At 46.8% G+C, this 23,600-nt stretch overlaps 3 protein-coding genes and 1 long non-coding RNA gene across 4 annotated transcripts; all 4 read right to left on the bottom strand.

Moving 5' to 3' along the window:
* Nucleotides 1–2,206: 2,206 nt before the first annotated feature.
* Nucleotides 2,207–4,138, bottom strand: LOC109260060 (ubiquilin-3-like). The gene is made up of 2 exons (XM_019438052.2): nt 4,032–4,138; nt 2,207–3,950 (listed from the first exon to the last, which is right to left on the bottom strand). The coding sequence occupies exon 2, from the start codon at nt 3,919–3,921 to the stop codon at nt 2,302–2,304; it is 1,620 nt and encodes a 539-aa protein (XP_019293597.2). The 5' UTR covers nt 3,922–3,950; nt 4,032–4,138; the 3' UTR covers nt 2,207–2,301.
* Nucleotides 4,139–11,403: 7,265 nt separating this feature from the next.
* Nucleotides 11,404–14,844, bottom strand: LOC109260012 (uncharacterized). The gene is made up of 2 exons (XR_002076823.2): nt 14,780–14,844; nt 11,404–11,542 (listed from the first exon to the last, which is right to left on the bottom strand). It is a non-coding gene; the product is annotated as an uncharacterized LOC109260012 (long non-coding RNA).
* Nucleotides 14,845–15,322: 478 nt separating this feature from the next.
* Nucleotides 15,323–17,997, bottom strand: UBQLN3 (ubiquilin 3). Its single transcript, XM_053899228.1, has 2 exons — nt 17,874–17,997; nt 15,323–17,617 (listed from the first exon to the last, which is right to left on the bottom strand). The coding sequence occupies exon 2, from the start codon at nt 17,578–17,580 to the stop codon at nt 15,613–15,615; it is 1,968 nt and encodes a 655-aa protein (XP_053755203.1). The 5' UTR covers nt 17,581–17,617; nt 17,874–17,997; the 3' UTR covers nt 15,323–15,612.
* Nucleotides 17,998–21,236: 3,239 nt separating this feature from the next.
* On the bottom strand, nt 21,237–23,474 carry UBQLNL (ubiquilin like). The gene has a single exon (XM_019438047.2). The coding sequence runs from the start codon at nt 23,227–23,229 to the stop codon at nt 21,385–21,387; it is 1,845 nt and encodes a 614-aa protein (XP_019293592.2). The 5' UTR covers nt 23,230–23,474; the 3' UTR covers nt 21,237–21,384.
* Between the last annotated feature and the right edge of the window lie 126 nt (nt 23,475–23,600).

Genomic DNA, 23,600 nt, shown 5'->3' with positions numbered 1-23,600 from the left:
ACTTTGGACTCCCATAGTAATATTGAAAATGCATCCATCTGGGGGCTAGACTTACAGTACCACAGAGCTACAGGAGACTGAGGTATTGGTAAGTAAATTTAAGTTCAGGAGTGGACAAATGATGTGTCCGACATAGTTTGCAGGCTAGTGTTTACTCGTCTCCCCCAACAAATTCGTCAACAATTCTCCCCTTCCATGTCTGAGGCCTCAAGGAAGCTTCGAGGAGAAAGCTTACAGGGGTAGAGTGGAAAATAGAAGAGGAGGGGGAATGCAGGATCACCCAGCTGTTAACACCTTGGTACCGCGGTCGGTCTCGCTACAGCCTATACTCTGGATGGATACCCTGTGGCTACAGCACTGGGCGCGTCTTCCCCAGGGTTTCCCATTACTGACTGAAGTCCAAGTTTCACACACGATAGATAATAGACAGATGGAGGATTCTACAGCCCTGGCAGCAAGCTCCACTCCTTAAAGTTCTGTTTTTGGCCCTTTTATCATCCTGAAGCTAAAATGTAATAGTTCCCTAGATGGGGAAGGGGATTTGTAGAAGTCCATAGGCTTCTATAAAACTGGAGGTAGCAGGGTCCAGTCCACAGGAAGACTATTAACATTATTGTCAAGATTTCCCAGCTCACTCAGGTGTCTGACCATGGGACTCCACATGATAAAAGAGGAAACATGCTTCCAGAAGCTCGGGATACTGCCTTGCCCATCACTCACACTTCACCCCAGACTCTCACTCTTCCCTGGGACCAAATGTGCATCCCTGATCTCAGAAATTCAGACTAACATCCTGGTGCCACAGGAAAGTGAAGTGAAGTGAAGTGAAGAATAGAGTGAAGTGTATCAGGACCGTTGGTGGGTCATGTGGTCCCAAAAGTATTTTATCCACAGTCCCTGATGGCCACAACCTTCAGATCTCTAGGTTCATGGGGTGTCACAAAACAATGAAGTCACAGTGTGTAGCTCAGAGATGTCCCTCCTCTCTAGCCCCCAGGAAGCACGAGATTCAGCTGTTTTTTAGCCCAGGGTCAGTTGACCCCTGGAGCTGGCTCTGAATCTATAGTCCCTGGTTTCCCCAAAGTAATGCTTCTAATATGCTTCCTACCTCTCTTTCATCAGCTGTTATCCTGCTGCATGGCTACATATGACCCCTGGCCTTCTGGTCATGCTTCATGTGCCTACACTATGAATCTCCTCACTGACAGATGACAGTTTACAAAGAGAATGAGTGGATTAGGAAAGTATTGGTGACTTTCACTAAGACACAGGGACCCCAGAATTGAGAGTAGGAATGGGGCCCAGGGAAGGATGCTGAGCTCTTTCTGACCATGCCAGCCAGAGGTTCCTCTGTGATACCCAGGGGTAGGCTGGTAAGCTAAGGAAAGTACAAATGGACTAAAATATTAAGGAACCACGAACATGGAAGTAAGAGCCACAGCAAAGGACATGGTCAAATTCTCTGAATGGTGAATGGAGAATCAATCAGTGTAGCATACTCACAGGAATCACCACTCAAAAACAAAAAAAGGATAAGAAACTAGAGTAAATAAAGCAGCTATATGGGTCAGCATATAAGACTCCATACAAAAAAAAATAATGGGAAGAGGAGAAATGACTCACTGGGGGTAAGTGTCTGATTGCAGAGGATGGGGAAACGTGGGCATTGAAAGAGGAGGACTTTCAAGAAATTCAGAGACAAAAGGAGAGAGAAGTTCAGTGTCTGGTAAGGCAGCAGAGTCAAGTATTTTATGACATAAAGGGAAGAAACCTGCCTGCAGTGGGGGGGAGGGGGGGGTTCACCTCCTAAAGCAGGATTCTGACACAGGCAGGAAAGAGCCAGAGCTGAGAGGGAGGTTGAACAGGTTTTCTGTAATACGTATGAAAATAAGATGAAAAGAGAGGGGGCTTCCCGTGGTGGAGTGGGGGGGGGTGGGGGAGGGGGCAGAGCCGGGATTCATTCAGAGTCACTCTGGCGTTGGACGAAAGGTGGCTTGTGACGATGATGGTAATGTTGATGGGGAACTAGGTTGCTGGAAACACTCAGGATTTCTCCACCTCACGTTCAAATTTAGAAAAAGCTCTGAGATTAGGGGTATGAGAGTAGGTGCAGCCCAGACCCAAGACCCGATAGCATGATCAATCTCTCCCTCAAACAATATTTTCTTTGCCTACATACCCCCAAATTGACACCACGCATGAGATCCAAGCAATGTTTTTAATGTAGAACAGGCTTGGGCAGTGAGGGAGGGGAGTTGTTCAAGTGTGCACACGATCTAAGTAGGAAGAATTCAAAATAGGCTACTTCCTCTCCCCTCCCTTCCCCCTTCCCTTCCCTCCCTCTCCATGAGGTGGTGCGCTGGGGGCATCAGCTGGAGGCACCTGGGCTTCCGGTACCCCCAGCATCCTGTCAATGGCAGCATGACTATCTCCGCCTGTGGCCATAAGGGCCTGTAGATTGGCATCCCGATTAGTAAAACCCATGGCCCTCAGATGTTCCAGTTCTCGCTGGTAGAGGCCTTGAGTGAGGGGGGATGAGGGTAGTGAGGATCGAGTGGACTGGAAGCAGGCATTGTCCAGTGTGTGGAGAAGCTGAAGAACAGCCAAGGTGGGTTGTATGGAGTCTGCTCTCTGGCCCTGCCCTCCAGCCCTAGCTTCAGGGCACTGTCTAGTCCCGTGTGGCCTACCCTGGCCCCATAAGTAAGGTCCCAGCCCAGCCACCTCCTTGGACAGTATCTGCAGGCCCTTTTCTATCTGTATCAATGCCTGCAGTGCTCGTGGATTGGTCAGGATGGAGAGCAGTGGCATGTGATGTCTCAGGGGGCTTCCAGTTGCCAACTGGTGGAGAAGAGCTGGATTCTGCTGCAGGACATGCAAGGTTCTATGCAAGGCAGAGGGTGAGGGTCTAAGCTGACCGGTTAAAGTGGTTTTCCCTGTGGGCTGCTGACCATCCTGAAAGAGAAGATCCTGGCCCAAACTTACATCTGGCATACCAGTCCCGTATCCTGAATTGGCCTGATTTGAGGCCACGCTCCTGGCCTGGGTAACCTCTTCTGCACTGACCTTTTGTGCAAATGGCCTGGCAGGTGCTGAGGCTGTGGGGATGTTGGTAGTAGTGTCAGCACTGCTGTGAGCATTGGCTTCCTCTTTATAAAGCTCTGAACTTAGGTTGTGGCCTTTGGAGGCAAGTAATGGGGCCAGAGTGAAGAGCATGAGCTGCTGGATATCAGAGCAGACTGGATGCATAGCATTGTCACCACCTGGCACTGCCTTCAAGGCCTCTAGCCCCCGCTTGTCTGCCTGCAGGAGCTGCTGTTGCCGGGCTGGGTTCTGCAAGGTTTCCAGAGCCTTAAGAGCTGGCTCAGATTTCTGTACTGGCCTTGAGGATTCAGGAGCATGGCTGGCATTGGCTGCTTTCTCATTTGCCAGGCCTTGGACCATAGGGTCTTCCGAGAAGACCATTAAGAGTTGAGCCATCTGGCCAAGAAAGTCAGCCAGATCAGGGGACCTCCGGCCCAGCCGGCCCAGCCTGGCCAGCATCCCAGCACTGTCCGAGGTGGACGGTCCAGAGCGATGCACACAGTGGCCAGTGGGGCCTAGCAGAGTTCCGGGACCAGGCGGAGTTCCCTTCAGATGGGTCCTCACCACCAAGTGGACCATAGTGCCATCAAGGATGCCACGCTGGCTCAGTATGTCTTGATCCCGGAGGATCTTTCCAGTGAAAATGAGCACCAACTGGTCAGTGTTATAGTGAAGGCGTTTAGAGATCTGTTTCTTAAAGTGGTGGACACTGCTATTTTCTGCCAGCATAAATTCCTGGCAGTCCTGTGGGGTCTTGACAGACACTCTGATGATGCGTGATGACGGCTCCCTACAAGATACCAGCTGGCTGTCCCCTGCTTCTTCCCTAGCCCGGGCCATATGTCCTCAAGCGCGGAATGCAGGGCCACCTGCGGACATGTAGAAGCCCAGATGCAGCACTAAGCACACCTGGATGCAGGGACCATAGGTGTTCAGGGACGTCCACTCACCCACGAACTCCGGACACCACTTCCTAATGCAGCCCTGCAGCCACCTGGGTCCCATAGGGTGTCAGCAGCCCTTCGCCAGGGCCAGCCTCAGGGAATATGATGTCAGTGATGAGGTCACAGTTGAGAAGTAGACCAGAATGGGGGGAAGGGCAGAGGTCTCTTCTCCCTGTGTGAGGTTGGCTCTGTTTACAATTTGACTTAAATAGCAATAGAAAAAAATTAAACGTTTCTGTCTAGAAACATGTTTTGCACCAGCCTATTTCGCTGTTGAAAATCATACCGCCTGAGTTTTTGGTAAACGAATGTAACTGAGCAGAAAAGGCACTGGCTTAAGAATCTGGCTCAGGAAGTGCTGATTCTAGTCACCTATCATTCACTAAATTACTGTACTGGGACCATGGCCCAGTCAAGGCCATAGGTTCCCTTGTTTCTAAATGAACAGAGTGAAGATAAGTATAACCAGTCCATTTGGCCTCATCCGAGGCTTGTAGGAAGCTTGTATCTCTGAGGCCTACCACGCTGAGTGACTTATTGACATGGTTCTAAGAAAAACAGCATCATGTTCCCCAAGAACTTGTGAACTCAGTTGTTCTTAGAGAGATCAAGTCGGATCTCAACTCTTGAGGATCAGAGCTGAGACAAAATAAATTATGAGAAAGTAATTCTACTCTAGGTCTTGATGACTTAATAATGATTAGATTTAAGATACATTTGAAAAGGAAATTGTCACTTGGGAGGGGACATATTTCAACTGAAAAAGCAGAAAATGGTGACTCTCTAAGGCACTGTTTTGACCACTCCAGGCAGGTGAGACCCCAGGTAAAGTTGGTCAGATCTCGGAGGTAATTGTATTTTAACTGTGAAGATGTCAGGCTGTCAGTCTTTTGCCATTATATACTTGACCCCTTTTCTGATTCTGTAATTTCCAAGGACTATAAATTTAGAACTTAGCTGTCTACAAGACCACCTTCAGAAGGTTCTGCTCGACGTGGGGAACATGAGCATCTAGATCCCTCTACAACTAAATTGTTTATTGGGACACTGATATATGCTCTTAAACTTGGGATAATTGAAAATTTTTAATGTTTATTTATTTATTTTTGAGAGAGAGAGAGAGAGAGTGAGTGAGACTGAGTGGGAGAGGGGCAGAGAGAGAGATGGGGAGAGGGAATCCCAAACTGTCAGTGTGGAGCCCAACGTGGGGCTCGAAACCACAAACCACGAGATCATGACCTGGGCCGAAGTCGGATGCTTAAACGACTGAAGCCACCCAGGGGCCCCAAACGTGGACTAGTTTGAATCAGCATCTTCTGTATTAAACTAATAGCAGGACTCTGATAACTTGTAATTTCTGAGTTTAAAAGAGCTCCTCAGTCCTGGGGAACTTCATACAGTGAGCCTCATGGCTGGCTGGTAGCAAGCAGTCTAGTGGGCCTTTCCTAGGAATGCCCAGACCTCAGAACAACTTCTATCGTATGAATATTATTCGCAAACAATTCCTTGTGGGAATTTTGTTTGAGTTTCATCCAGCAGAATTGGATAGTCAAATTAACTTTTCTGGCTTTTCATTAACTAATAAATTAATCTGTAACAGGAATTAAAGAACATTCCAGGTAACAATTCTCCAGAATTTCCTTCGCTTATCTCATGTTTCCAGGGATTTTTCCTCCCATGTAGCCTGTGAGGTGAACCATTGCCTTGTCTCCTCTCTCACAGGTTCTCTTGTCAGGTGGGTGCTCGGGAAGGAGACATCTCAGATCCTGACAATAGAACCTGTAAGAGAGGAGACAAAGGGACCATTCATACACTTGTGTCTCAATGAGGATGCCTTTCCCACATTGTCCACTGAGTTATTTAGCACAGCAATCTCACTTCATCCTTCCTGAGAATCTGACACCATTTGAATATTTTACAGTGTACCTATATTCATTTTATCATTAGAAAATAAAACAATCAACTTTCTATTTTATTTAATCAATTAAAACTTACTACCTAGGGGGAAAATGGGGAACATGGGCTCTCTAGAGTAAAGTAGCCCTGGTTTAAATCCCACTCCTACTACTTTATAACCGTCAATAAGTCATTTATCCTCTTTGGAAGCCAGAGTTTTATCGTCTATAAATGGGTAGTTTTTCACAGATTTGTTTCAGAGATTCAAGGAGATAATGCATACAAAGTGCCATCCAAAGTAACTGGCACAGAGAAGACACTTGTCAAATTGAGTATGACTTCAATACGACAGTCAATGCCAAGCTTTGGCACATCCTGCAGTCAGGTCTGTAACTAGACTGGGAGACAAGGAGAATAGGTATGTCTGTTAGAGTTGACCAAGTGTCCAGAGGTATATTCAGCTGCAGATGATGGAGGCAACTCCAAATGGACTGGTGAGGGAAGTGTGGTCTCCTCTTAGGAGTCCAACCAGTTCAATAAAGCACTGACTTTATGCACCTGCCTTAAAGTTTACTGTATCAAGATCTAATTTCCAGAAAACATATTACATTCCCATATTCTTCACAGAGATTGGTTAAGGTTTTTCCATCTCAATAATAGCTTTATCAAATTCTATGAAAAGCTTGTTATTAAATGCAATTTCAGTGTTTTTGTCAGCAATTTGCTCCAGAAAAATCAAATGAGAGTTTAACTTTTTTTTTTAACCAAAAATTGTCACCTGGGAGAAGATGGCTCCTGGATGGCCATGCTAACTGGACATGGACTGCTGTAAGGTGTAAGGATTTCCCTTAAATGAAAAATGCCTAATTCTGACATGCTAGTGAGCTATTTTCCTTTCTATACTCCACTGAGTTTGAGCCAAGTGTGATTTATGATAATCTTATAAATTTAACTAAACCCCAGAAGGGATTACTCCCCTGATGGGAGTAGCAAAGACTACCTCCGTATCACCTTTGCAATAAAATCCAAAGCCTTTGTCTAGCTACAAAGCCTTCCCTGGTTAGACTCCTGCTTATCACCTTGACTTCCTGATGGTGATTTCTCCATCCTTATGAAACCTGGCCACACTGGCCTCCCTCTTACGTCTGAAACAGGCCAAGTGCCTCCCCATACTTAAAGCCATTGCGATTGCTGTTCCCTAAACCTTTAATGCTTGTCCACCTAATCTTTACAGGTTCATCCTTCTTACCTTTCAAATCATCTCTTCACAAAGCCCTTTCCAACCATTCTGTATCTTATCAGTCTATTTTAATTATCTGCACAGAATTTATTATGTCATATTTCTTCTTTACTATTCATTTTATGTTTCCATTCCCCTTCACTAGAATATAAGCTCCATGAGAACAAGGACCTTATCTTATTTGCTACTGTAGCCCCATTGCCAGCAGGCCCTTAATAAAATACAGGTAGGAAGGAAGAAAGGAAAGGTGGAAGGGAAGGAGGCAGAAAGAGAAATTGAATTAAGGACACAGACAATGATTTATCGTCATGGAAGTTTGTGACGTTTTGCTCACCTAAATAAAATCCAACAACAGAATGAATGTGGAGCAAACATATACAAGAATCCTTTGTTGTCGTGATAAATGGAATCATATAAAACAGTGAATGAATTCTTGACTCTCTCTCCGCAAACTTGTTTCTCCCATAGTCTTCCCTATCCCGGCTAGTTTGACAAACAAGACAGCTAATGTCATAACAGAATCTCAAGTTACTGCTCCCCCTGGCCTCTTCTCCCTTTTCAAAAGATCATCATTCATTTAGTTGTTCAGGCCCGAAACACAGGAATCACCCCTGAGTCCTTTCTTTTCACATTTAATTTATCAGCAAGTATTAGGGCCTTTTTCTTTGACATAAATCCTGACTCTGATCACCTCGACACTTCCAACACTGCCACAGCCTCCTAGCTGGTTTCCCTACTTCCTCTCTTGGCCCATTTGAGTCACTACTTCCCACAGTAGCAGATATAGGTCAATTAACCTCACTTCTGTCTGTTTTTAAAATTTTTATTTTTGAGAGAGTGAGAGAGAGAGACAGAGTGCAAGCGGGGGAAGGGCAGAGAGAGAGGGAGACACAGAATCCGGAGCAGGCTGCAGGCTCTGAGCTGTCAGCACACAGCCCAGTGCAGGGCTTGAACTCATGATCTGTGAGATCATGACTTGAGCCAAAGTCTGACACTTAACTGATTGAGCCACCCAGTTCCCCTTATTTATTTTTGAGAAAGAGAGAGCATGAGTGGGGGAGGAGGAGAGAGAGGGGGATAGAGGATCCTAAGTAGGCTCTATGCTGACAGCAGAGAGCCTGATGTAGGACTTGAACTCACAAATCATGAAATCATGACCTGAGCCAAAGTCAGACACTTAACCGACTGAGGCACCCAGGCGCCCCAAACCTCACCTCTTTATGCAAAACTACCAAAGCTTTTCCTATTCTACTTGGATTAATCTAAATGCCTTACCAAGACTAAAATGCTCTGACAATTTGGCCCCGGGCTGACCGCCTGACTCATCTCCTGAGCACCCTACCCCAGTCACAGTGGCCTTCTTGTATTCCTGGAACATACCCAGCTCATGCCTGCTTTTTAACTGACATCCCATTTGTGTGGGAACTCTTGCTCCTAACTTTCACTTGCTCACTCACATTATTGATCATATCTCTGCTTAAATGCTGTCTTTGGTGATGTTCTTGGTGATTACAAGCTCAGAAAGTCCACCTGTCAATCTCGGTCTCCTTGTTCTGTATTTCTTAGCCTCTTCTTTTGCTTGAAATTACATTACACAGTTAGTCGATGTCTGCCTCCTCTCTGTTGGCTCCATGAAGGCAGGGCTTTGTGATCTAGAACACCTAACATCTCCAGCACCCAGCACAGAACCTGACAGAGATAGAGTGTTCAATTAGTGTTAGCTGAATAAATGAATCTCTAATTCCTCTTTTTCTTTAATCTTGCACGTCCAGTCTTATCAGCACATCAAAAGGGTTTTTTCAGTTCCATTTCCAAAATTCTTCAGTTGTCCACTTCTTGCCATATGCCCTTGTAGAGAACCTTAATCTAAGGGCAACACCATCCCTCACCTGGATGATGGCAGGATCTTCTCTCTTGACTTGGTTTCCACCCCTGCCACCTTCTCATTCATGCTCCACAGAGAGGACAATGAAATCCACACTCCATGTGGGGTAACAAAGCCCTGTGCCAACCTGCTCATTGTCTCTCCCACCTCACTTTGAAGTGCTCTCCCTCCTTTTCTCAGTACTCCAGACACACTGGCTTTCATTCCTTTTTCTTCAAACGTGTTGAATTCTATTTTTTTAAATGTGTTTAACTTGGGGGTGGGGGAGAGAGAGAGAGAGAGAGAGAGAGAGAGAGAGAGAGAGAGAATGAATGGGGTAGGGGCAGAGAGAGAGGGAGAGACAGAGAGAGTCCGAAGCAGGTTCTGCACTGTCAGCTCAGGACCCCACATGGGGCTCACAAACCCTGAGATCCTTACTTAAGTGGAAATCAAGAGTCAGACGCTTAACTGACTGAGCCACCCAGGTGCCCTGAACTCTAATTTAACTCAGGGAGCTCCTTTACACTTTCCCCTCTACCTGGAACGCTCTTCCCCCAGCTCTTTGAATGTCTGACTTCCTCTTACCCTTCAAGTCTCTACATAAATACTCCCTCCAGAGAGACACACTCACACCACTCTTCTAAAAATATATTTCTCCTCTCTCTAAATGCAATATATGCATGTATTACATGCAATAGAATAGAGACTAAGAGTGTGGCCTCTGGGGGCATCTGGGTGGCTCAGTGGGTTGAGAATCTGACTTCATTTTCAGCTCAGGTCATGATCTCACGGTTCTGGGGTTCACTGGTTCTGGGGTTCGAGCCCCACATTGGGTTTTGTTCTAACAGTGTGGAGCCTGCTTTGGATACTCTGTCCCCCTCTCACTGCCCCCCTTCCCAAAAATGAATAAACATTTAAAAAAAAAAGTGTGACCTCTACAAACGCTGTTTCAAATCCCAGCTCCTACTCCACTACTTACTAGCTGTGCAACCTTGGATTAGACACTTAACATTTCTATGTCTTTCTTTATCTGTAAAATTGGCTAATGATAGTACCTACATTTTGGGGTTGTTGTAAGAATTAAATGTTAATATGCATAACGCTTATGGAACAATGCCTAGTTTTCAGTGAGTGTTCTGTTAGCTATTCTATTTCTGGTTTGTTTGAAGTGTCTTATCTCCACTATATTGTAAGCTTTATAGGGCAAAAACTTTATCAGTCTTGTTCACCATTGAATTCCTAGCACCAAACACAGTTTCTTGCATTAATAAGCCTTCAGGAAACATTGGTTAAAGTATGAGTTGCAAAAGCTACTTGGCAACTCGGAAAAAATCTTCGTGATATATTATCAAGTTAAAAAGACAGGTTATAAAACATTATGTATAATAGAATCACAGTTTTGTAAAATATGTGGAAGGACAAACATCATGGTAACAGCATCTCTGGTTTTTATATTCTTACTTTGCTTATCTGTATTATCTGATATAGACAGTTAACCCTTGAACAATGCCGAGGTTAGGGGCACTGATCCCATGCAATAAAAAATCTTCTGCATATAACTTTTGATTCCCTAAAAACTGAACTTGATTCCCCAAAAACTTAACTACTACTAGCCTTCTGTTGACCAGAAGCCTTACTGATAGTATAAACAGTAGATTAATACATATTTTGTGTATGAATTATATACTGTACTCTTACAATAAAGTAATCTAGAGAAAAGAAAGTGTTATTAAGAAAATCAGAAGAGAAAACAGTATTGTATGTATATTTATTGGAAAATCTGTCTGTAAGTGGTTGGTCACGTAGGGCTGGGGCAGGGGAGGGAGCCATGGGCCTGGCCCGGAGACGGCAGTGTTCTGCAGTGGCCCCTGGGGTGACTGTGGACAGCAACAACAGCCTGGAGCTGTGCCGCCCACCTCTGGCCATCCGCACCTGCCGCTGCAAGTGAGTGTGCTGGCCTTTCTGCGGGGGGAGGGGGGGTAGGGGACATGGGGTGCAGGACTCCCTGCACAGTGCCATCCCTGCCCTCTGGGCGTCTTCCTCCACTTCGGCCCAGCCTCATGCCCATGAGGCACCTTGGGCACATGGGGTGACCCGCAGCCCAGCCTGGTCCTGGCCTTTGGGGGCCACCCAAGGTACTCAGAGGGAAGCCGTTACGACCTCTGTGCCAGTCGCCTTGTACTGGGTCTCAAAGAGACCAGGGCAGGCAGTTGTAAATAAATGGTTCGTGGCTTTTGCTCTCAACACATAACAAAACTTTAAATTCCACATAGAAGTAGACCCTCATGGTTTGTACCCGTGTTGTTCAAAGATCAACTGTACTTCTATGTTGTTTTTAAACTGAGAAAACAAGTTAAATTACATTTTAGAAAAGAGGCTTAACAGAACCGTAGAGGCTTTATAACTGTTTTTCAAGGGTGCATATATTTGTTTGCATGGGAATCAGCAAAAAATCTGTGTAAAATAAGGATTCATAATGTAACCAGTGGCAGCAGTTTCATCAGAACAATATCCATCCTGGAAATATAATGGAAAAAATTTCACTCAAAATAATCAGAAACATATAACATTTAAATAAACCCAAATGTGTGGGACTTACATAAAGAAACTACAGTTCTTTTGTTACTGTTGTTGAAGTATAATCGACACACAATATCCTCTTAGTTTCTGGTGCACATTACAGTGCTTTGGTATTTTTATACATTATGTCACGAAATGCTATTACAATATGACTACGTTCCCTATGCTGTATATTACATTCTCATGATTTATTTATTCTATGGCTGGAGGTTTATATCCCCCTTAATCCTGTTCATCCATTTTGTCTGCTCCCAACCGCTCCTCCTCAGTTAGCCAGCACTTAGAAAAACTACCCTTCTTTGTAGAGAAACAAAGGAAACTTGAATGGACACATTCCCTATTCTAAAAGGAAAGAGCGCTATTGTAAAACTCTCAATTCCCTCTAATTCATAATGTAGCGGAAAGCCAATCAAGATCTCATTTGGCCTTTTCTGAAATTTGACATCTACTCTAAGTGTATGAAGAAAAAGAGACAAAAATAGACAATGGTCTTTTGCAAAGGAATAAGGAGTCAAGCATTGAAAATTTTGTCATCAAATATTTCAAACTTAAGGGGCACCTGGGTGGCTCAGTTGGTTAAGTGTCCGGCTTTGGCTCAAGTCATGATCTCATGGGCCGTGAGTTCAAGCCCTGTGTCAGCCTCTGTGCTGACAGCTCAGAGCCTCGACCCTGCTTTGGATTCTGTGTCTCCCTCTCTCTCTGCCCCTCCCCGGTTCGTACTCTGTCTCTCTCTCAAAAATAACCACTAAAAATTTTTTTAAAAATATTTCAAAGTTAAAACAATTTAAGAACAGTGGCACTAGTAGATTGTTTTAAAACCACCATAAATACACATGTATAAGCATATATAAGATACGGCAAAGGAAATATTCAGTCCAGTGTAGTTATTTGCAGGGAGGCAAAAATTCCAATTAAATACAACAAATCCCTGCCCTTTGCAATTTTTTGGGTAGGGATTAAAGCATGAATTAACTTGACTGAGTACAGTGGACTCTGGAATAGACTAATTTCAAATCCTGCCTCGGCTACGCAGGAGCTACCCAACTTTAAGCAGTGTAGTTTCCCCTCTCCCTAAGTCTCAGTTTTTCTCCTCTGAAAGATGGGAATAGTAACACCACCTGCATTAGAGGACTGTTGTGTGGATTCAGATAGGAAGAGCTCAGAACAGGGCTGGCATTTGGAAAGCCTCAATAAACATTAACTTCTAAAATTAAGTAGTGAAACCCTAAAATATCTAGAAAAAAATGTGTGCGTATATTTATGACAGAGGTATAAGGGGAGTATCTAAAGGAAAAAAAAAGAACAGGTGCATAAAAACACTTTCTGTTGTTTGAAGAACACCTTCCTTTTAAATTGCTGTCCACCTACCTGGCTGGCTATTTGTGATGCAGCGTTACAGGCTTCAATGCTGTTTTTTTGTTGTTGTTTTGGGGGGGTTTTGGGGTGTTTGTTCTTTTTTATTTCTAGCAAATCACTTGGTCTTGGACTTCTACTAACAGAGGAATCAGAGCAGGGAGAAAGTGGGACATCTCAGGAGGGCTGCCCTTTCAGTAACATCAGCCTGTTGGGATTCCCTCTTCCCAAACTCCAATGGCTGCCATTTTCCCAAGCCCCATCCCGTGGTACCCTCTTTTGATCCCTGTATGCCTCATTTCCCTAAACTCTTTCTCATTTTCTTGCTCATTTCCTCACTCATCACTCTCATTAATTTATTCAATGCTTTTGATTGCTTCCCATGTGCCAGACCCTACATTAGGTGGAGTCCTAGGTGGCTGACAAGGACCTTTCCTGCCCCAGGAACCCCTTTCCTCCTGGACACCACCATGGATCTGGACATGTGTCCATGAGTTCAGTCTCTGATGAGGCTACAGCAAAGACTCCAAACACCCAATCCACTGTCAAGGGTTCTCCTAAGATATGGCCAGGAAACAGTCTATTAAATGAATACTCTCCTCCTTAGCCAGAACTTTTAGACCCAGACTGTCATCCGCTATCTGCCCTGAGACCTACTCCAAATGAGCTCTCGTGCCTCCTTTGGCCCAATGGAAGACAAATGAAAGGCATATATCTTTCCCAGAGGCTTTTTGTCTTACCTATCTAGCCTTCTGGGGATTCCACTTAGAGACTGCCTTGTACACCTTTCCAGGTCAGAAGCAGTCCACAGCACCCACCTTGTTAGTTACAGGGAACAGACAGGCAAAGACTGTCTCCTGCCTACCCCCTAGTACCACTATAAGTAGTAATTCCTTTGATCAGGACAACTCCTGCCCAACTGAGGGGGAGGGAAGAGGAGGTAGAAAGGAGGCTTGAAGCCTCCTGCTTCACCTAGAGATTGAACCCAAAACCAGGGGGGGGAAGTTGCAAAGTTCATTTCACCGCTGACACCTGCTGGCCGCTAAAAGGTAAGACAGGTTGGTTAGTACAAGCATCCTGGGTCCCAGGCAGAGGTTCTGTTTCTCCAAGTTCCCAAAGAACCCCCAATGCCAGGTCTCTGATGTTAGAGTACATATCACGGCCACTTTTACCATAGTGGTCCCCTCTGTTAAAGACGCTTTTCCTGCCTTGACAAGAAGGTCACATTAATGTTTGTGTTTACACCTTCATTCTGTGATGAAACTTTAGCAAACTGTTCTGCATGTACGTGTGAGCACATGTACACAGATGTGGCCATGTAGTGATGGATTTAAGTGTGAACACGCACTGTATGTTGGTGCATTTCTCCAGAATGTTCACTCATGTGGGGGAGGTATGGTTTGCTTGTTTGATTCATGAACTGTATCACTCTTCCCCTGGAAGGACACGGGTAATGGGCAGCATTTCTGAGTGCAAACAAGAATTTAGTGTGAGATGCCGAGGGCACCTCCTGTGTGTTGTGCACAGCTCGCCTCAGTACCTTTGTCCACAATGGCTCTGTTGCTGGAATGCTCTCCCTTTTCCCATCACATTTTGGCCTACTTCATTCTTACCACTTTTAAGATGTCAGCTTTGAGCACATACTCATGGAGCCTTCCCTGTCTCCCTATACAAGATCAAACCTGTTTGCTGTTTAACAGCTTCTGGTCCTTACAGCACCTATCATAGTTTGTACTATATATAATAAGTATTCTTCAACTACAGTTTGAACACTCCATGCCACCAGACGATAACCTCGTGAAAGAGGATCGTGACTCTCACGTTGAATTTCAAACTTCGAGCAGAATGCTGAGCACCGGGTGAATCCTCCATTTCTGAATTGCCAGGTGCAAGAAAGACAACATCCGGGGTGCCCACCAGGGACAGTACTTTGTGATCTTGGTGGGATTAGGGAATCTTGGAACTTAGCCTGAAATCCTGGGGCTCCCTATCTACTCAGGAATCAGCATCAAATCCAGAAAGTGAGAGCCACCTGTGGGATGCTCTTCAGGGGTGATAGAAATAAGAAACTGTGCCCACTTCCTGGTCAGGCTGGTGGCAGGAATGCTCTAAAGAACAAAGTACATGGTGGCAGCTTCTACAGGACACAAAGTCTGGGGGACCTCTGGAAGGACACCAGGAAAGCTGAAGGCCTCATCTCACGCTCCTTTGTTCTCTATGCCTCTGAATCTTTGAACTTCGAACTTTTGATCTTCCCCTCCAAGCCCCGTTCCCCCCATGCAGAGACAGCTCCTATTACCACCTTTCATCCCATATCCCCCCCTTTACCCATAACCCACAAAGAATCAGACTCAGGCAACTGCAGACACTGGAGATTGGATGTAATTGCATCTCCAGATAGGCATAAGCAGAGTGCAGACTGGGGCCCCAAGATGGTACAGTGGCGGGCGTGGTTGGGTCACTCATAGCACCCCCACCCTGTTTCTGGCTCCAATTCTTCCTCATTGACTCTGGAACAACATTGTCTCCACAGTAAAGGGCGTCATAGTGGATTTGGTTCATACTGCAGCTGCATTCAAGATCGGGGGAGTTAGGGTAGTGGCATACGCGAAAAGGGCACAGAGGAAAAGACATGGTCTGAACAACCAGGTCTCCTATGCCTGCCTCAGCTTCTCCACAGCAGCGTCCACATCACCCCCAGTGGCTATGAGGGCCTGGAGATTGGCTTCGGGATTCAGGAAACCCATTGCTCGCAGCTGCTCTAGCTGCACCCGGAAGTGAATCTCGGGCTGCATCTGCTGGGGATTGGCACCACTTAGAGCCTGCCACATCTGGAGGAAAGGGGTGGAATGGGGGCCCAGCTCCACAGAGCCCTGTGCTGGGGGTACCTCAGGAGCTGGAGCTAGAGGGGGATCCTCAGGCATAAGGGCACCCCCTCTAGGCTCTGTACCGCCTACCATACTTCCCAGCCCTGTTAGGCAAGGCATGAACCACAGTAGGAGGCGAGGTGCTTCAGTGGCCAGGATCTGCAGACCCTGCTCAATCTGTAGGAGCGCGTGCATGGCACGAGGGTTGGCCATGGCTGCCTGAAGGTGCAGCAGCAGGGGCAGCTGCCGGCGCACCTCGTCCTGCAGCTGTGGGACCTGGTTCACGCTGGTGGGCCTCAGAGATCTTGGATAAGCTACCGGTGGCAGCTGGGCATGCTCAGGGATCCCAGGGGTAGCTGGCATAGGGGAAGCTGATGAAGGGACGAATGGGGCCCTATTGGCAGAATGCCCCAGCCCTAAGACAAGATCAGGCATGTTGGTGCCATGGTCAGTGGAGCCATTCCCTGTGCCACCTTGACCTCTATCTTGTCCAGTACTGCTCTCTGGGGGATATCTCAGGAACGATGGGCAAGAGGACTTTCCCTTGATGGCTCCTGATTCCTTAGGGAGAGGCTGGCCTGACTCACGTTCCTGGGAGGAGGATGAAGTTGGGGGGACTCGGTTTCCTGGTGGTGGTGGTTCTTGGGTCGGATTGAGAGTGGATGTAGTCCCTTGCAGATAGGTTCCCAAGGACTGGGGGGTCTCATGTAATTGCTGAAGATAGTCATAGAGCCTTATATTACCCAGAATGGTGGGAACCCTATTTCTAGTCTCGGATACATCCTGGTCCCCAGGATGCCTGCCTCGCCTGCCAACAGAGCCCCCATATGTGGAAGCCCATGGGTTGGGGAGAGGGTCACAATTCTCTGTCCTCGAAGGTTGGCTGCTGCTGCTGGTGGCATTCGCAGTAGTGGCAGTGGCAAAGGGATTGCCACCAAACTGCTCCTGTACTGCATTAAGCATCGGGTCCATAATATCCGTGTACATAGTACGAAGCACATTGTAGCCACCAGGGATGCTTTCCAGGTTACTGAGTGCCCGGTCCTGGCTACGCATCATCTCTTGCATCATGGCTGGGTTGCGGAGAAACTCCAATGTCTGCCGCATGATTTCAGGGTTGTTGAGAATATGCCCGATCTCAGGGTTGTGCTGGATCAGCTGCTGCATATGGGGGTTATCGAGAACCAGTTGGCGCATCAGGCCTGTGTTGGACAGCAGACCTTGGATGAAAGGGTCATCAATGATCTGAGCCACAAACTCAGGCACAGAGACATGCTGCCACATCAGTGAGCTTGGCTGGTCGGGGAAACTACTGGAGGTCAGGCCTAGCCCGTTGAGGCCTGTGAGAACACCTAAGCTAAAGGCGGTTGGCCCATCTGCTGGGTACATGGAGCTTGGTTGAGGGAATGATCTAAGGCTGGGGGCCGGGGCAGGGACTGAAGCAGCTGGGCACTCAGTGCCCATGGTGCGGCGTTGCATCTTGATGACCAGGTGGACAGTGAGGCCATCTCGCACTCCACACTGTGCCAGTGAGTCAGGGTCCTTGAGGATTTTGCCAGCAAAGATTAGGACCAGCTGATCAGGGTGGGCCTTAAAGCGCTGAGATATCTCTTCCTTCAGCTGCTGGATGGTGCAAGTATCTGTAACTGAGAAATCCTCCTTGTCCTTGGGTGTCTTCACTGTCACCTTGATGAGGTGGTGGTCCGGGATCAGCGCTGGGTTGCCCTGTGGCAGGGCCTCTCCGCTTTTGGCCATGGTAGGCAGCAGGAGGCCCAGGTCTGTGGGGACACAGCTGGGGGGTGGGGATGGGGGTACCAACATCATCCTTTCAAGCAGTGGTGAAAGTAGGAAAGGTGAGCAGGAAGAGGGCTTGGAGGGTAAAAGCACAAGAAGGTCTGCATGGAAGGGTCAATGAGGTCCTCAGGATGGGATGGTTGTGGAGGATTATGGGTCTGACAGGTGTTGGGGTTGGGAGAGGAGACCAAAGAGGTCTATTGATGAGTGAAAGGCAAAGTCAGGAAAAAGGGTTTGGGTCGGGGCATACATACCAACCAGCTGTGGCCCCGTCCTTCCTCTTATACAGGGCTCCAAACCGCCCTCATCTTGCTAACAGCCACCCCTGAAGCCTTCTGGGCCGGAACTCACTCCATCAGGTAACCTCTGTGACCTCAGCACTGACATCACAGCCTCACACAATGGATTCTGGAGACCTCTCCAAGGTTGTCTGTATCCCCAGGAACTCCAAACCACCCCCTCCACCTTTACCTCTTCTATTTCCTTTCTCTTGATTGGCTTCTTCATAGGGAGGGGCCTAGGATGACACTTACATCTCAGGCCAAGAATCCTACTTCCACACAACCTGTAGGTAGTGTGTGGAGCCTCAGCTTTGGATTAGACAATTAGGAAAGGCTTAGCCCCCATGTCACTGTTAAGACCAAATTCAGCTGCACCCTGAATTGGTTTTCTTGGCATTCGATGTTTCTGTATTCTCTTTGATTCATAAGCCATTAATTTTTTATATATTTTCAGAATGTTGACTTTCTGATGGGCAGGATCTAGAGCATGAGAGAGGGTCCAAAAATGACATGAAGTTTTTATTTTACTTCTAAAAAGATTATTGTTATTCCCCAGAATAACTTAAAGAATGAATTGGCTATTTACCAAGATGTAAAAAAAAAAAAAAAAAAGACCAGGGAATAAAGTTGTTAAACAGAAAATCCGGAGTTCTTTGTCACATACATTCAAGATGTCTTATACCCAAATGGACATGAAGGGAGAGAGTTCGTTATTGTGAGTCCACAGTTATCCAGCACTGACTATTTAGAACCATAAGATTAGTGAGTATAGGAACAAGATAGAAGTAAAAAGACCAAGGCATGGGCACTACATATTTTCAAATATGGAATATTAGATGTGTTCTACAAAAGAAATTGAGAAGAAATAAAACATCAAGTCAGAAAAAGGAGAGAAGGAGAGAAAGCAAATGAAGAAGAGTTTCAAAACGGAGAGAGTGACAGTGTCAGATGATGCCAGTAGGTCAGGAAGCTAAAGGAAGAGAACTGACCCTGGATATGACCAAAAAAAGGGGGGCACCATGATGAGCCAAGTTTGGAAGAGTGGAGGGGGCACTGACTGGAGGGGGTTTCAAAGCAAGTGGGTTGGAAAGGAAATGGATTAAATAAGAGTATTACAGGTAAGAGAATGGGTATGATGGCTGTGTGGACATGTGGGGATAAAGACATTTTTGTTTTGCTTTTTCTTAAACTGAGAATGTTACAGCATGCTTTTATTCTGGTGGATATAACACAATGAGGGGAAAATGACACAGAAGGAAGAGAAGATGATTGAAAAAGTCAGCTGTTGAGTAAATGGATTGGAGAGGTTGGGATCAGTGCCCAAGGGGAGAGCTTGATTTGGGTCCACAGACAATTTATGCATTACAACAGGATGGAGCAGAGAACATGCAGGCTGTCAGTGGAGAGCCAGATCTCAGTCATGGTGAAAAGGTGGGGATCATTTAGAGAAAAGGTTGTAGATACAGTAGGGTTTGCTGTTGCTAAATTATGAGTTCTAAATGTTAGGGTGGAAAAGTGGGGGGAATCGATGACCGGTGGAAAATTGGGTCAGCTGAGGGATTTTCAGAGCATAGTGGGACAAGAATCAGAAAGACAACTCAAACAGCTTGGGTTTTTCATGTAACCTGAGGCAAACAGGGTATAAAGCTTAATCAGACTAATTGATTGGATGGAGGCATCTTAATGGGAAAGTAGAAAATCCATTTTTGTGGTCATGTCTTTCTTGAGACCGATCTTTTTCCTAGTTTGAAGGGGAAGAGTGGGATTCTGGTAGTAGATCCACAGGAGTACTTGGAGTTTTGTGGGCTCTCCTTCACTCTCGCTGATGGCAGAGACAGGGCTGGAGGAAGGTGGTCTGTGAGGAGCACACGGAATTCTGTGGTGACCCTTTGCAGACCACAATATGAATACATGTCACCATCTCCACTGCTCCAGACACTACCATCTCCCACCTGCTCCGCTATAAGGGAGCTGCACCAGCTCTCCCACTTCTACTTGGACCTCTACCATGGTCTTTCTGCGCTCGGCAGCCGGAGAATCCACTGAAACACCTCCATCATTTGGTCAAAATCCAGCAGTGATTTTCCGCTGCGTTCATAGTAAAATCCAGAGTCCTTACCAGACCTACAAGGCTCTTCCTGATTTCTCTGATGTCCTGTTTTCCCTCCCACTGTTTTATTCACTCCACTCTAGCTACATCATCTCCTTGTTATTCTTCAAACACATCAAGAATATTCCCACCTCACATTTTTATCCTAAGTCGTCTTCTCTGTCTGGAACATACTTCTCCCAAGGGAGTGCGTGTTCATTTCTCCCAATCCCTTCTGGTTTCTGCTCTACTCTTGCCCTTCCAGAGAGGCCTTCCTGGATTGCCCTCTATGTAGAAGACTTTATCCTGCTTTATTTTTCCTCATAGCACTTATTCATAAGTTAGGTAAAGTACTGTCTTATACCACAGAAGTAAACCCCATAAATAAAGGAAATTTATTTGGTCACTGCTATTTCTTCAATACCTAAAACAACATTTAACTTATTAAAAGATTGAATAATTGCCACAAGTGTTTACATGCCAATTGGCTAGGATGCTCTTGGTGAGGCCAGGAGAGGGGGAGATAGGACCTTGGCTAACTACAGAGAACTCAAGCTATGAACATTAGATATGCTGAAGGACATGATATTCTTGGAAGTTACCATGTCCCCTTGAGGCTGTGTTTTGGTGATGGCAATATACAGTGAGGGTAAGCAGCTGTACCTCTCTAAGTTAAAGAGACAATGGTAACAGTCCAGAGAAGTCCTATGATTGTGACAATTAGTAATAAATTCCTGGGAGGATGAATACTTACCAAGACCTGGATGAAATGTGGACTTATCCTACTCTGACCTACCAGGCCATTCTTCTCCCACCTTCAGACTTGAACAATTTGACTTGAAAACTTGAGGAAGTCTTTATGACTAAATATCTGTGTCTATCTATAGAATTTTTCCCTTTTTGTTATGACTGTCTTCCTCTACACGTGGGTCTGTGTAGTGTTTTTAGGTATTTGTGTGTTGCTGCACATGCCCATGGCTGTCTGTGCAGTGTGTTGAACGTGTGTGCCTTTGTATGTAAATCTTTGGCCATGTGACCTTGTGTATGTGTGCACACCTGTCTGGGGCTACATATACACGTTCTTGGGTATGAGCGTATGGTATGATATCTGTGCTTTATATGCATGGTGTGTGTGTGCGTGTGTGTGTGTGTGTGCGCGTGCTCATGTCTGCATCATGAGACAGGGATATCACACACAGACAGTGGCTTTTCTTGCAAGAGAAACAAAGCCAAACCTCAGATGCGGGCATGTGGGGGTAGCCATTTTACTGACAGATCTTTTACCCATGGCCAATGCTTCCTGGCTGGAAGCATTGGAAGAGGTGGAAGGAGCAGATGATGTAGTCAAATGGGTCAGCAGGCAGGTAACAAGAAGCACAGAAGTAGGCATGGTGGTTAGAATCCCTGGGATCTCTTGAGCTTGCGAATAGCAGCACCGGTGTCCCCCTCAGTAGCGATGAGTGCCTGCAGATTGGCATGGTGGTTCCCAAATCCCATGGCCTGGAGAGATTCCATTTGCTGGCTGAAATGAATCTCAGGGGCTTGTGGAAGGTGGGAAGAGTCTCCAGCTAAGGACTGTAGCCTCTGCAGGGCTGCTCCAGATTTGTGGCAGCACTCAGGACCTTTGGGTTCAGCCATATCTGGCACATCCCAGGCCCAGGGCACTGTGTCAGGGTAGCTACAGCTGGGTGAAGGAAGCCAACCCAGGCCCCATAGATAGGGTGCAACCCAGGGTAGAAGAACAGGAGCCTCTGTGGCCAACAGCTGCAGACCCTGCTCAATATGCAATATTGCTTGTGATGCTTTAGGGTTGGCTAGGGCCAGAAGCATGTCGGAAACCTGTGTCTGCTGCAGGAATGTGGGCAGCTGCTGCCTACACTGTTCACTCAGCTGGGGCATACTTATGAACAACATCATCTGGGCTGCCAAGTAGGGGTTATTCAAAAGCAACTGCACCATGCTTCCTGTGATCTGGGAGCTGCTCTGCTCATCCGACAGCTGGGGATCATCCTTTAATTTCTGGTCAGAGCTATCTCGAGAGGTGGTGGCATCTTTGTCCTCTGCCTGGGGCTGCTGGGTAAGCTCTATGCTAGGTAAGGCTGGTACACCAGCCGGCTGCTGAAAGGCCCAGTTATGACTCCGGTCTTTGGTGGAGATAGTGGTAGTACTGGCCCTGGAAGTATGGTTCACCTTGTCAGGGGCAACATTGGCTGAGGTGATGGAGGATAAACCACAGGAACTAGTATAGATGACTCGGGTTGTAGGGAGCTGTGGGAGCTGGTCCCGCCGTTCCTGGGGTTGTGGTGGAGACAGGGGTGAGGACTGAACTGGTTCTAAAACATGTCCTTCCAGGAGAGCTGTGAAAGGGTTGCCTCCAAAGGGATCTTGCAAGCTGTTGAGCATGTGGTCATTGCAATCAGCATAACTCCGGCCCAGGGGATTGTCCCCACCTGGCATTGTCTCCAAGCCCGGGTATGACTGTGGGTTTAGTGGATGCTCAAGATTCTGTTCAGGTTGCTGGATGTGCATTATCTCCTGAATAATGGCAAGGTTTCTGGCCAGCTCCAGAGTCTGCCATAGGATCTCAGAATTGTCAAGGAGGTTGGAGACTTCTGGGTTCTGCTGCATCAGCTGTTGCACGTCTGGGTGTTCTGAGATGAACTGTCTCATGGGGGCCGTGTTGGACAGGAGCTGCTGGATGCTAGGATTCTGTAGCATCTGTGCTATGCAATCTGGATTACCCACTTCCAGATCCTGGGTATGCACTTTGGGTGCATCAGGCTCCACAGGGAGGGCCGACTCCACCGGGGTGTGACTCACACTGGCAAGTTGGTGTACCCCACTGCTGTTTCCTTTGGTGTTTCTGTCCCGGTGGCAGTGATCTTTGGTCAGCAAGTTCTGGGAGGAATGGGCTAGGGATCTGGACCTATGTTTGGACTTGATGACCAAATGAATGGTGTGGCCGTCTCGGATGCCCCTCTGTCTCAGTGTGTCATGGTCTTTAAGAAGGCAGCCCATGAATACCAGCACTAGTTGGTCCATTTGGCACTCAAAGTGAGCAGATAGCTTCTCCTTGAACTGCCTCACAGAGGTGTCGTCCGCTATCATAAAGTCCTCCCCCTTGCCTGCTGTCTTCACTATCACTCGGGTGACACTAGGAGAGATGTTCTCGTGTGTAGGCAAACCTGAAGGACGCCCACTCTGGGCCATCTTGGGTGTCTGAGAGATGACATGCGGCATGGACCTTAGTGGGAGGACAGATGGTGAGGAGGTGGAAGCTGGGGCAGAAAGGGTGAGGGCAGACAAATGTTTCCACTGGCCTTTGTCTCAGGTGTCGTGTTCTCAGGCCAAAGGCTGGTTTCCTTGATGCCCAAAAAGGGATGAGTGATGAGGCTGGGGCCAGGTATTTTAGGATGTTATACCCCCCACCCCAGGTCTCCAGATGTGGCCCAGCTGAGGCCTGTGGTGGCTACTGATTCATACTTAGTACAAGGTGGGCTAAGTAAAGATGACCCCACCCAGGGATGCCCCTCCCTTTTGCCCCACCCACAGATACCACAACCTCTCAAAAAAAAGGGATATTGTGATGTCAACTCTAGTCTCACAGCCTT

Source organism: Panthera pardus, unplaced genomic scaffold, assembly GCF_024362965.1.
Source record: "Panthera pardus isolate Hobbes unplaced genomic scaffold, ASM2436296v1 HiC_scaffold_12, whole genome shotgun sequence".
Lineage (NCBI taxonomy): Eukaryota > Metazoa > Chordata > Mammalia > Carnivora > Felidae > Panthera > Panthera pardus.
This window is presented reverse-complemented; position numbering and strand designations above follow the sequence as displayed.

Coding starts and splice junctions, on each gene's coding strand:
- LOC109260060 (XM_019438052.2), bottom strand. CDS start 3,921: ATGGCCCGGGCTAGGGAAGAAGCAGGGGACAGCCAGCTGGTATCTTGT.
- UBQLN3 (XM_053899228.1), bottom strand. CDS start 17,580: ATGGCCAAAAGCGGAGAGGCCCTGCCACAGGGCAACCCAGCGCTGATC.
- UBQLNL (XM_019438047.2), bottom strand. CDS start 23,229: ATGCCGCATGTCATCTCTCAGACACCCAAGATGGCCCAGAGTGGGCGT.